Genomic DNA, 12,963 nt, shown 5'->3' on the forward strand with positions numbered 1-12,963 from the left:
GCCACAGGACAGGCCTGTGTCCTCTCGTCTGGCCCCTAGAGCACCCTCTGACCCCCTGACTGGGCATTTCCCCTGGCAGAGGCGGCTTGGGGCAAGGCGTGCTGCGGGCCTGTCTCCAGTCCTGGAGACTGACTGTGCCGGCCCCGGAGGGCGCAGGGCGCCTGTCCTGTATTTGTAGCGTGAAAAAGAAAGTAAATTGTTCCCACCGGGAGGTCCCCTGGGCTGGGGAGAACTGCTGAGGACTGTGTTCCTGAAAAGAGCTTTTCAGGGATGCCCCAGTGCACATTCCGCAGCTCCTGGGCCCCCGGAGGGCTGAGGGCCCGCCTGGTTGCCGGGGGGACCGGCCTCGTGGGCTTCAGCTGGGGACACCTCCACCCTCCCCATTGCTGGTGGATGGGGGACAAGATTGGTTTCCAGTCTGGAAACAAAACCAGGACTCAGTGCTCAACAGAAAGCAAATTCCCCAGCCTGACCCTCCCCAGAGAGGCCCAGAGTTTCAACATGGGGGCAGTGGCTGGGGTGGCCAAGGGTGTCACTCAAGTGAAGGAGAAGGCTGGGAGAGGAGCAGGTGACCCGTCTGGGTAGACTCCCAGGCGCCGGGGAGGGCGCCGGGGAGGGGACCCGGCTCGTGACCACCATCCAGTATTCTAAGAGCAGGGAGCCCAACTTGCAGGCATTTATTAAACGCCGCCTGTGCACGGCCAAGTGTTTTAGAGACAGTGTAGACAGTGGTGCGCCAGAGCTGGCTCGTGCGGGCTCTGAAGAGCTGATGGTTAGATTTCCAGGAATCCTGCAGGCTGGTGGTTAAACACAGACATTACTAAAGATTAAGTTATACCACCTTACAGTTAAAACGAATCATATTAGAAGCAAAGGGGATGAATATTCAAAATCGTCACTACCTCGTCATTTTACTACACTTTACTGTTGTCTCTGCACATGAGGTTATTGCGTCTGCTGTCGCCGTGTGGGGGAAATACAGCCGGTGACGTGCCTCTGCACAGCTCCTCCCGGCTCTGTGCTCGGTGAGAGCACGTGGGCCCTTGGAAGGGGCCACGGTGGGAGTGTTGACACCGTGGAAATTGGCTACAAATCAGGGCTTGCTTTCTTTTTATACCTTTTAGCGTAGGACGCTGGTTAAGAGTGTGGGTCTAGGAGCTGGACGGCCTGGGTTCAAGTCTCCGCTCTGCCGGTTAGGAGCTGGGAGGCCGCTGGCACCTGACTTACATGCTCTGAGTGTCACTTTCCTTATCTGTCAAGTGGGGATAATGACGGTGCTCCTCGCAGGGAGCGTGAAGGTCACGTGAGATGGTGCCCGTGAAGGGCCTAGAACAGGGCCTGGCGCTTAGTAGAGGGCCGTACTAAGTAGCCAGTGGTGGTACTGTTGTTGCTCTTGCTGATATTATTATTATTGCACGTTGTTGTTGTTAGTGGCGATGGTGGGGACAGGCTTCTCACCCAGGAGGCAGGAGTCTTACTCTTCCCTCCGTCCTGCAGCCTTCCTAGCTTCTCTTTCTCCTTTTCTCTTTGAGGAGAACGCGGGATTTCCTCTTAACAGCTCTCCTATGTATCGTCCAGCAGTGGTACCTACAGTCATCACGCTGTACGTTACATCCCTAGGACTTACTCATCTTATAACTGGAGGTTTGTGCTTTTCACCCCCTTCCTGTAAGTCCCCACCCCCACTCCCTTTCTGCTTTTGGATTTCTCCTCTCTCTGCTGGAGGGGAGCCAGGATGAGCCCTCGGGATCCCTCCTGCTGTGCCTGGCTCTGGAAAGCTAGTCTGAAGCCAACGCTTGTGGCCGAGGCCTCCCCGGATCAGGGGGAGTGCGGACACCCGGCCCTCCCCAGGCGGGAGGATGCTCGGCCAGGTGCAGCGGTGCGCACTTGCTGGAGGGCTTTAAAGCACGCGTGTCTGAGCCCAGGGAATCCCGGGTGATGCCGGGAAAGGCAGCCACCAGCCGGAGGGCAGTGGAGCGGAGCCCATCCGGAAGGCGGGCAGCAGGCCGGGAATCGAGAGGCCCCCGGGGGAGCCGCCCCAAACTGGGTTGACAGAGAGTCTTTGAGGCCAACGGCGGTCAGCCTGCCCAAGGGGCTGGCTCGTGTGTCCCGCGTGAGGAAGTACAGGCAGAGCTCAGGGTCACCATGGCTCCACCAACAGAAGGCGCATTATGGGAATGCTGCCTGGACCCTGGGGACAGATGCGCTGGCGGAGGGGTGGGTGGCCCGAGCTGGCCAGAGAGGAGCCTGTTTCACAGCCTGTGTCTTGCTGAGGTCAAGCTGCGTGCGGGGCGCTCAGTCCCCATGGCTCAGAGCAGAGGAGGCCCTAGGTCAGGCGAGCAGGTCCAGCACCAGTGGACCGGACCACTGGCTGGCGGGGGGGGGGGGGGCAGCCCTGGCCTTGGCCAAGCCCGGGAGGCGTGGGGGCTGCCTGCAGGAAGCCAACACCTCATTGTTCTTTCTGTTGCTTTGGGCTCTGGCTGAGGCAACGAGCCTGAGCCTGGAGGGGCAGCGGGGAGGGAGAGAGGGAGGGAGAGTGGGCGGGCGCGCGGGATCCCAAACCTGGTATCTCCCAGAACCCGAGGGGTAGGGGCTCTGAGTAGAGTCCTTTATTTCTTTGTGAGTTTTTGGACACTTGGCGACTGTGTTGGTCAGGCCTGCAGACAGGGGACCAAAAACAGCGAACCATTACTGTGCAAGCCTGAAAAGCATCTGCGTAAAGACCGCCACCTCATTAACCGCGTGAACTGTGCTGAGACTCGTTGTGATAATTAGATTATAATCATGGCGAACGTTTATGGAGCTTTTATCAGAGCGTGAAGCCCTCGAATGCAGATGCCATTTCTTTCTTTCACCATCACATCCCTGGCCCCTAGGTTAGCGCCTGGTACACGGTAGGTGCCTAATAGGGGCTTGGGATTCAGTGGAGAGAAGCCCAGACGTGTGGCCCCATCTCACTGGATCTGTGACTCCTTAGGCGGAAGCTACAAGGGTTATTCGCACCTCCTCTGCAGCCGGGTCTGGAGACAGGGGGATGGATGCGATGACTCTGGGGGTCCCCTTGCTGCTGGACCTCTCACACTGCCCCCTCTGACCCCCAGGCTGCGGAGCTGTTCCTGACCCTGGTGTCCGAGCTCCAGGGCCTCCCCGCCCATGAGCTGAGGGACCTCTGGCGACATTCTTCCTTTAAATGCCGAGACAGCTGGTAAGACCAGGAGCTGGCTGGGGGGCCTGGTGGGGCTGTGGTCTTGTCCCAGGGCCCCATTGAGGGATGGATGGTGATACTGACTTGTCTTTCAGTCTGGGAACATCTGCCAAGAAGGCGATTAAGTGGGGAGCTTGGAGGTTCCCACGAGCCGAGCCTTCTTGCAGAGCCTAGAAGCTGAAGGGCCTGGGGTATAAAGACAGCCATTGTTCTCTCCCCCGGGCTGGGACGCGCTTGCTGAGAGCTGGAATTAGCATTCCAATGTGCCTTGGGTCCCCTTCTGTGGGGGAGGGCTGCTGGGCAGGGCTGGGATCCACCACCCGCCAACCCTGCTGATGTGGGGCCAGCAAGGGGTGTGCAGAGACCCCCATGCACGGAGGGGAACCTCTGAGAAGCCAGCTCCCAGGGCTCAGAACTGTGCAGGGGGAAAGCTCGCGGCTCCCTCCCCGAGTCCAGCTGCTCACCAGGCCCCTGAGACCCGACATCAGGCTTGTGAGCTCTTCAAAGGCTCTTGAAAATATTTTGAGACCTGAAAAATATTTTATCAGCTCTGAAATATGAAAGAAAAAACCCCTGCTAAATCAGCATCACCAAATGTTTAACTGAATAACTACAAAACATAATAGCTAATGCATGGATACCTTTTCAAGCCCTTTATCTGTAATCGCTCGCTTAATCCTCACAATGACCCCGTGGGGTAGGTGGTTTAGTATTCCTACCTTACCGTTGCTGAAGGAAACCAAGGCACAGAGCAGTTAGGAAACTTGCCCAAAGTCACACAGCAGAGTTGGAATTTGAGTCCAGGTGGTCTGTGCTTCTCCATCCACTTTTTATGGGCGTAAATATAAATGATATTTGACTGGGCATGTTCTAATTATGTTTGACGTAGGGAGGGGTCTTCATGGGGAGCTACCTGTTGCCCTGGTGACACACCCGCCTTGTCAGTCTGCATTTTCCCACAAGCTCCTGTGTTTTGCCTGTCCATTGGGAGTCAGAGAGGCGAGAGGCCCTCCCCAAATCTAGAGGTTTCCAAGAGGACTGACACTTGAGAGAGTCTCTTACCTTTACCTCCTCCTCTACGGCTGCCCGGAGCCGGGTTCCCCAGGGCCCAAATCTGTAAGGAAAAAAGAGGAAACACAAGGGTGAGAGGTGGGCAGAGCAGGCAGGACGTTACTCAGACGAGTGGCCTGTGTGTTCCTGAAGACTCACGGTCATCCTGGGGGGGGGGGGGGGTCCAGCCATCAGCGTTCCCATTGCACAGATGAGCAAATCGAGGCTCAGAGACTGTTTGTGGGCAGATGGTGTGAGTTGGGGTGGAGGTGGGGCGTGTGATCCTCTGCTGCCACAGGTGTCACACATCAGGGCTGATGGGTTGGGGGCCCCAGTCCACCCCCACCTGTTGTAGCCCTGCTGGCTCATGTGGCCCCCAGCTCCAGGGGCCTCCTATTCCTGCGGTGACCTAGGGACCCACCCACCACTCGGTCATCATTTCCCTATTCAGACCTACCACTGTACAAAGGTTAAAAACCTTCCCTGAGCTGCTTAATTTTTGCAGTCTCTCCGCTGCCAAAAAAAAGAAAAAGAAAAAGAAATATACTGGTGAGAGTGTTAGAGGTTTTGATTAGAGGCAACTTGCCGGTTGGCTCCTGTTCAGTGCAAGGGGTTTTCACCCCTACTTGATGCCTGTGGTGGGTTTTAGCAGAGCAGTGGGCGGGGGCTTGACATTTCCCAAAGCTGCCATGTTTCCTGGGTGGGCAGAGCTGCCGGGGTTTCCACTGGGCTGCTGGAGTCCCCGTGGGCCCTCAGAGCACAGGCCCAGCCCGGCCGCTTCCGAGGCCTGCGAGCGTGGACATGTCCCTGCTGTACCTCTCCCAGCCTCGGACTGCTCCTGGGGTGACCTGAGGCTGCCGCCAGGTGAGGCCTGGAGGGTGCTCAGGACGTGTGGGTCACCTTTGTGACGTCCCTCGGGCCTCTCGTGATCTTAGGCAGCCGCTGGCAGATGCCCTGCCCTCCTGTGGCACCGAGCCCTGCGTGGGCCTCATGGTGGAGCTCATCTCATCCGGGGAGGTGGAGGCAGACGAGAGGGAGGCGTGGCTCTGGTCGCTGGCCTTCCTCCCGCAGCCCACGGATGCCATGGTCCACGCGCTGCTGGTGAGCCCCTGCACCCCACCCGGGACCCCATGTCATCCCTCCCCCGCTTGGCTGTGGACCTGCGCTTGTCCAGGCTTTGTGCCAGCCCCTCGTGGACCAGTGGAGGCTGGTCTGAGAGATCTGGGCTTGAGTCTCAGTAATGTGCCTCCCCTCTGTGTGATCCTGGGCAAGTGACTTAACCTCTCTGAGGCTGTTTTCTGATCTGTAAGACGGAGATGGAACAGTACCTCCCCACTAGGCTTGTGGTGAGAAATGAGACGCTGCACGTGAGGCAGTTCTCCTGGTGTCTGGCACGGAGTCTGAGCGCTTTAAATTAGAGCTGCTATTTTTACTGTAAACAAACATATTTAATGAGTCTTGAAATGAGGAAGGCATGCGAAACCAGGCTCACCATTGCTAACAACAGCTGGGGTCTTGTTTAACCCTCGCGATGCCTCTGTGAAGCAGGTGTTCTTATTGCTTACGGCCTCGCAGGTGACACTCCGGCCACCCGGGACGCCAGCGCCGTCCAGGACCTGCCGGGGCTCAGCCGGTGCTGGGCAGGGTCGGTCTCCCTGAAGCCATCCTGCTCTCCCTTCCTTCTACTCGCATCTTTGGCGTGAGCGCGGTGGCTCAAAGCGCAGACTCTGGTTCTAGACTTCCCAGCTTCAGGTCCCAGCCCTCTCCCTGACCCGCACGACCTCGGGCAGGGTGCTTAGCTTTCTGTGCCTCAGTTTCCCCGTCTGTGCAGTGGGGGTAACTCGTAGGGTGACCATGAGGACTAATGAGTTGTCACGTGTGCCAGGTGTCGTGTACGTGGCTGGCGTTGCTGCTGTGCCCACTTGTCAGGGACACGCAGAGCAGGTGGGGTCCGTGGGCTCACGGAGCCCGGGATCATCCCTCGCCTGCCTCACAGGGGGTCTCGTCCTTCTGGACCAGCGCTTGCCCCCTCTGGACTGTTCACAGGGATGTGCGTGCTGGGTGTGTGCTGGGGATGCAGGCTTGCTTTGGGCAGCCTGGAGCAGCCTGTGGTGGGGGGATGATGGGGGAAAGAGGAGGAGGAGAGGGAGGAAGGCAAGAGAGTCTGTTAATACACTTTTATTTTGGAAGACTTTTAGATTTACAGAGAAGTTGCAAAGATAGTACAGATCATTCCTGTATACCCCTCTCCCGGCTTCCCCGTTATTAACATCTTCCGTCACCAGAATGTCTGTCACAGTTAAGAAACTGCCATCGGCACCTTTCTGTTAACCGAACTCGAGCCATTCAGATCCCACTGCTTTTTCCACTGTCCTCCGTCTGTTCCAGGCTCCCACCCAGGGCACCACAGTGCAGCCGGTGGGTGTGGGTTTTAATTACCTTCGAGACCACACATTCAGGAGGCCGCACTACTCTTAAGGGTCCAGTTCGGTGTTTTTACACCCGTGTTCACCTGTATAACCACCCCCAGAACAAGATATAGGACATTCCCAGCTTCCAGAAGGCTCCCTCGTGCCCCTCCCCATCAGTGACCCCAAAGGTCACGGCGATTCTGACCTTTCCGGCCAGCACTCAGTTATGTCCACTCTTGACATTCACACCCGTGGGCTCGTGTGCACCCTGGAGTCTGACTTCTTTCTCCCACATTCTCCACGAGGGTCGCCCATGCCGCGCGCACGTGTGTGTCGGACTCTGTCATGTTCCATTGCTGGGCCGTGTTCCATCAGCTCTTTGCATTTTCTGCTCTCAGTGGTGTCTTTTGAAGAAAAGAAGTCTTAGTTTTGGTGAGGTCATCTCATCACGACCTCCCCAGGGTCGTGAAGCTGCCTGAGTTTTCTTCCACCAGCTTTGTTGTGTAACCTTTTGGAGAGGGTTGGTTTGGAGACGAGTTGGATTTGGGACAAGATGAATGAACATCCGAGTCCCATTGGAAAAGTGAAGTCAGTTGTATGGGTCACGGGCTTGGGGATAATTTTGTCTTTCTATCTTTAAAAATTAAAGAAAAAGGAGGGAACATTTTAAACAGACTTTTAATTGAAGTGTAACCAAACCTTCTTAAGTTAGAGATTTTTGCATTAAGATCTGGTGTCCTGGTTCTTGTGAAATCCAGGCAGGCTGGTGGTTCTGGGCAGACCCCCAGGGCAGCTGTCTGCTGGACGGGGTCATTAGTGTCTGGACCCTCTCGGAGGCCAGGCCTGATGCTGGCCCGCTGTCCTGGCCCTGCAGCCCCCAGCGAGCCAGGTGGCTCCAGCCTGCCCCTGGGGCGGCAACCTCTGGCAGGCGGGAACCCCCCTCCCGCGTGTCTGAGTGCTTCTCTCCGTCTTTTTGTAACCCCTGCCCTCCCAGCCGGGCCCTGCTTTCCCTCCTCTGAATTAAGAAAACAGGGAGTATTTTCATTTGCCAAATCTAGAATAACATTCAATGTGCTTTTCCAAACCGCACATCCCCACTCCTTTCCCAAAGAAAACACACATGGAGACGCACACACACACACCAAGACTCACATACATACACTCTGAGGACACCCACACGGGGACACAGCCACACACACTCACACTGAGACACACACACCAGGACTCACACACGTATGCCTGGAGGTGCGGATGTACACACCCTGACATGCCACACACGTGCATACACACACACCGGGACATTCACATATGGACACGTGAGATGTCCACCCACGCCTGGACAATCACATACACACCAGGAGACCCCGGGACCTGTGCATACACAGACATTGGGACATGCAGGGACACGTACCTGTGTCAGTACACATGCACACACACACACCGGGACACACACATGCACACCAGGAGACCCTGGGACCTGTGCACACACCCATTGGGACATGCATGGACACACACCCGTGTCAGTACACATGCACACACACACCGGGACACACTTAGGCGTGTGCACACACATGCACCAGAGCATACATGTGTACTGGGATATGTGTGTACACAGACACTTGCACACCCACACGGAATGCACACTCACACACGCTGAGATTCTGAAGCACACACACACCGAGACGCACACATACCTGTGTAGACACCTCGCGTGGGCACACAGACCTGGTTGAGAACCGTGAATCCAAGGGAAGGACAGAGCTGGCGCCGAGATTGTATTTCCCCATGCTGCCAGGCAGACCCTGCCCTGGGGCACTGTGAGCATGGGATCCAGAGGCCGCTGCCTGACGTCCAGCGCCCAGACCTGCTTTTCCTGAGTGAGCCCAGAATTGACATTTGAGAAGCCGTGAATGTGGGGGTAGCTCCTGGCCTGGGGGCCAGACCCTCCGGGGTTAAGTCCTGGCTCTACCACCTCCTGGCTGGGTGACCTTGGACAAGTTACTTAACCTCTCTGTGTCTTAGGATTAAAGCAGGTAATACGTGTGACATGCTACAGCAGAGCTTGGCACATAGGGAGTCCATCTAATTTTTAGTTTATTAGATAAAATACATCTGTATTAGATAAAATACATCTTTCTCCCTTTTCCTCAAGAGGCGTGGAACCAGCACTCCCCTGTCCTGAGTCCCCCCACCCCGTCCCCACCCCTTTGCCTTCCTCTCGGTTGAGGCTTCAGTGTCGCGGGGTAGGGGTGGCCGAGTGCCAGGGTCAGGCTCTGCGGGGAGCTGGAGTGACCCTAGTCCCTCTGAGACTGGTCTGGTCACTGCCCCTGCGAGGCCCCTGGAAGAGCTGGCCCTGGTTGAGCTGGGCGGGTGGGGCTGTCTGGCCCCCAAAGGAGGGCTGGGGTCTCCTCCTGCTCCTGGGGAGCCAGGCTCAAGGGCCCCAGCACGTGCTGCAGGGCGGGGCAGGAGGGGGGAGACTCCTGATTTTGAAGTCCTTTTGGAGCTGGTTGATAAAGTCATTGTTAAAAATTAAATGATACAAGCTTACAATTAGAGAAATTATATTCAAACAAAAGTAATAGATACTTAATTCCTACTTCGCTGCGTCCATGCCCTTGGGCTTCTTCATGTCGCCCTGTCTGTGTGTGGGCCTGACACAGGCCGGGCTGGCGTGCCTGCTGCTGGCTGCCCGTGTCTCCCCGGCACCCCGTGCACGGACTCGGCTGGAATCGCCGTGGTGGGAGCGTTTACACCGTGGACGTTGACAAGCGCTGCACGTGGGGGCTGCTTTTTCTCCTGAGTGGGCAGGTGGGTGGGGCAGTGGCTACCACGTGCGCTGATGGCGCTGGCCGCGCGCTTCCATTTCAGGTGGACCCAGAGCCGCCTCAGTTAAGGACAAAGTCTCTGAGTACTCAGAGCAGGTCCTTTCCCCTTTCACCTTTTTGCCCAACTTCCCATCAAGACCTTGAGGGAAGGGCAAAGCCAATGCCAGCAGGAGGGGTGCCCTCTGGCCCCCACCAGGTCCAGGACAGCGTGGTGCCAATCGCTCCAGCTGACAAGGGTGGGGTACGGTGGCCTGGGAGCCCTTTCCAGACCCTGATAGCCCATCCCTCTGACTCTCAGAACAGGAGGCGGATGATGCTATTTGGGGAAAACTGGCCTGGTGTGGTGGCAGGGCCCGGCTGGCCTAGTTCTCATCTCCCCTGCTGTAGACAGGGGGACTGTGACGTCTCCTTGGGGATCACGCGGTCCCAGGAGAGATGTCTTGTCTCTTGTGCAGTTTCACTGAAAGGTGAATAAAGTTGGCTGGCTCATTTTGTCCAGTGATCGCAGAAGAGGACTTGGGTTTTACCTCTTGAACGGGGCATACGTCCTGGGAGGCGGTAGAGGCCCTCCTGCCGTCTGGGGTGGGGTCTGACACTCTGTCTGGGATTCTCCGCCAGGTTCTGCTCGGAAGACCTCCCCACCCCACCTTGCCCCCCAAACTGGAGATTTAGTGCAGGGGTTCTCAACCTCACACTGACGTCCGGGGCTGGACGAGTCTTCGTGGGGGTCTGTCCTATGTGTTAGAGGACCTGTAGCAGCACCCGTGGGCTTTGCAGCTAGATGCCAGCAACACTGCTTCCCTGTTGTGACAACCCCACTGTCTCCAGACATTGTCAAGTGTCCCCTGCCCCATGTTAGCCCGAGGGTGCACCCCTCCATCCTGGATGCACGTTAAGGGTCACCCAGGGTGCTGTAAGAAATGCTGCAGACCCAGGCCCCACCAAAGACCGATTTATTCAGACCCTCGGGTGGGCGCCCAGGCCTCTGCATTTTTAGGAAGCGCCCAGGTGAATCCGTGTGCAGCCGGAGTGAGGCCCCACAGGCACGTCGCGAGCGAGGCCTGTGAAGGAGCCCTCACCAGCCCCCCGGCTGGGGTGGGGGCCGGTTTCTGTCCCCAGCCGCTGCTGCAGACCCCGGGGGCCAGCCCCAGTGCCTTCCTCGGCCTCTCAGCCCTGGTGCACAGCCTCTGTGCCTCTCTGGACGGGCCCTGCGGGCAGCTGCCTGGTGTCAGCTCCCTCGTGAAGATCCTGGGAGAGGCCGTGGGTGCAAACTGCACCTTCCAGGAGCCCTCGGACGCCGACCAGGTGAGGACAGCCAGCATCCTGGGCACGGCCCCTTGGTGCGGCCTGTGCCGAGCTGGGGAGCCGTAGGCTGAGCGGGTGGGGCCAGGTGCCCCCACAGGCCTCCGGGCCCCACTGCCACCTTCTTTCAGCTCCGGCTCGTGCTGAAGGCGATCGGCAATGCTGGCCTGGCGGCCGCCGCTCTCACACCCTCGCTGAGTGCTTGTGCGTCCCTAAGGAGCTGCCCCCCTGAGATCCGGCTGGGGGCCATCCAGGCCTTCCGGAGGGTTCCCTGCTCTGCGGACGTGAGCTCCTGCACGCTATTTCACTGGGGGTGCAGGGCGGGAGTGGGTCTTGAACCACTGTTAATTCCCTGCTTCATTTGGTCATTCATTCGTCATATATTTCCTGACACCTACTGTGTGCTGGGCCCTGATGAAGAGGTGTCCAGGTCTCTGTGCTCAGGGAGCCTGTGTCTGGAGTGGGAGGCAGAAATTCATAAAATAAACACACAAATAAGCAGATGATTGCAAACCACAGATAAGCCATCCTGTGCTGCAGACCCTCTGGTGATCTGACCGCTGGCCTGCTACCACCTCTCAGCTTCATCTCCTACTTCCCTCACCCCCTGCTGGTCTCCCTGTTGTCTGCCTCAGGCCCTTTGCACATGCTGTTCTCCATTCCTGAAATGCCTTTCCCCTGGATATCCCCAGGCTTCACTCCTTCACCTCCTGCAGGTCTTTGTTTAAAAATCACTTTCCCTGTGGGGTCCTCCTTGGCTCTTTCACTTGAAATGGAACCTCCCAGATCCCCCATGCCTCCTACTTCCCCGTTTTATTCTTCCCTCTTTAGCACTTAGCACCACCTAATATATTATATATTTCACATATTGACCTTGTTTACTGCCTGTCTCCCTGCACTAGAATGTAAGCTTCAGGAGGACAGGAGCTGAGTTTGTCTTGCTCACAACTGTCGCCTAGCACCTAGCACAGTGCCAGGCGCGTAGTAGGTGCTCAGTAAATGTTGCATGAGTGTGTGGGTGGGTGGCTGTGCTATGAAGGAAGCCAGCAGGTGCTCAGGGAGAGAGTCATGGGGCAAGGGAGGTGGCCTGCTCAGGAGGGGAGCCGGGAAGCCAAGCCCCTTAGATAATATCCCCCATGTGTTGCGCACTGTGCTGTTTTTGTAAATAAAGTTTTATTGGAAGGCAGCCACGCCTATTTGTTACATATGGAAATTGACGAGGCTCTGGGCTGGGACTGTGGGAGGACTGGGGATGAGCAGTGACTGGGGAACCTTCCACTTCCCATAACCGGGCCACGGGTGGGAGTGTTGGGGAGCAGTGGTGATGTCAGGAAAGCCGGGGGCAAGGCAGCGGGGCCACCTGCTGAAGCCAGGGCAGGTTTGGGGACATGGTGCTCCTGGGAGGAGCAGAGTGGGCCCAGGGTGATGGCCTTCCCTCTGCCCGAGCCAGCGATCCGTGCTTTCCCACCTGTACCAAAGCCCCGAGGAGGATGCTGAGATCCGCATCAATGCCTACCTGGCCCTGATGAGGTGCCCTGGTGAGGAGGTGTTTGCCCAGGTGCGGCGTACCCAAGCGGGCGAGCGGTCAACCCAAGGTGAGCGGCAGCAGGTAGGGGTCGGGAGGCTGGGGCTGGCCTGGGCGCCTCCTGGTGGGTGCAGGAGTTCGGGAGCATGCAGAGATCCTGAGAGGGTCCCCATCACAGATTGCATGTCACCCCATTCCCAACTCTGAAAAATGCCCAGTCCTTTAGGTCTAGGCTCTGCTCTGGACTGATCTGCACAAACAGCCCTGGGAGATGGGTTGTAAGTTCATTTTACAACTGAGGAAACTAAGGCTCAGAGGGGTGCAGTGACCAGCCCGAGGTCACACAGCTCATAAGTGGTGGACCTTGTATTCATAGTTGAGTCTGACTTTCAAGCCAGGGCTTTGCCCACAATGTCTCCCTTTCTCTCCCCAAAAGCACATCAGAATTCCAGGCATAGGTTAGACTTCCAAGTTCCATCAAAGCACTGTTTGCTCCTGCTTTTCAAAGAGGACGTGAGTCTCAGTAACTAGGCTCCTGAGAAGCTCCTGGCATGTGGAAATAGCAGGACCCGGGATGAGGGCTCAGGGAGTCTTGTCTCTGGGCGGTGCCAGCTCCAGGCCCATCCCTCACGACCCCCCTCCCTG

At 57.3% G+C, this 12,963-nt stretch overlaps 1 protein-coding gene across 1 annotated transcript in view; it reads left to right on the forward strand.

Moving 5' to 3' along the window:
- LOC131422652 (uncharacterized) overlaps positions 1–12,963 on the forward strand; it is a 135,845-nt gene that overhangs the window by 14,437 nt on the left and 108,445 nt on the right. The window contains 5 exon segments of the mRNA XM_058570047.1: positions 3,102–3,205; positions 5,191–5,356; positions 10,611–10,796; positions 10,925–11,077; positions 12,244–12,388. Coding sequence (XP_058426030.1) covers positions 3,102–3,205; positions 5,191–5,356; positions 10,611–10,796; positions 10,925–11,077; positions 12,244–12,388 — 754 coding nt within the window.

The sequence above is a fragment of the Diceros bicornis genome, chromosome 26, assembly GCF_020826845.1.
Source record: "Diceros bicornis minor isolate mBicDic1 chromosome 26, mDicBic1.mat.cur, whole genome shotgun sequence".
NCBI lineage: Eukaryota > Metazoa > Chordata > Mammalia > Perissodactyla > Rhinocerotidae > Diceros > Diceros bicornis.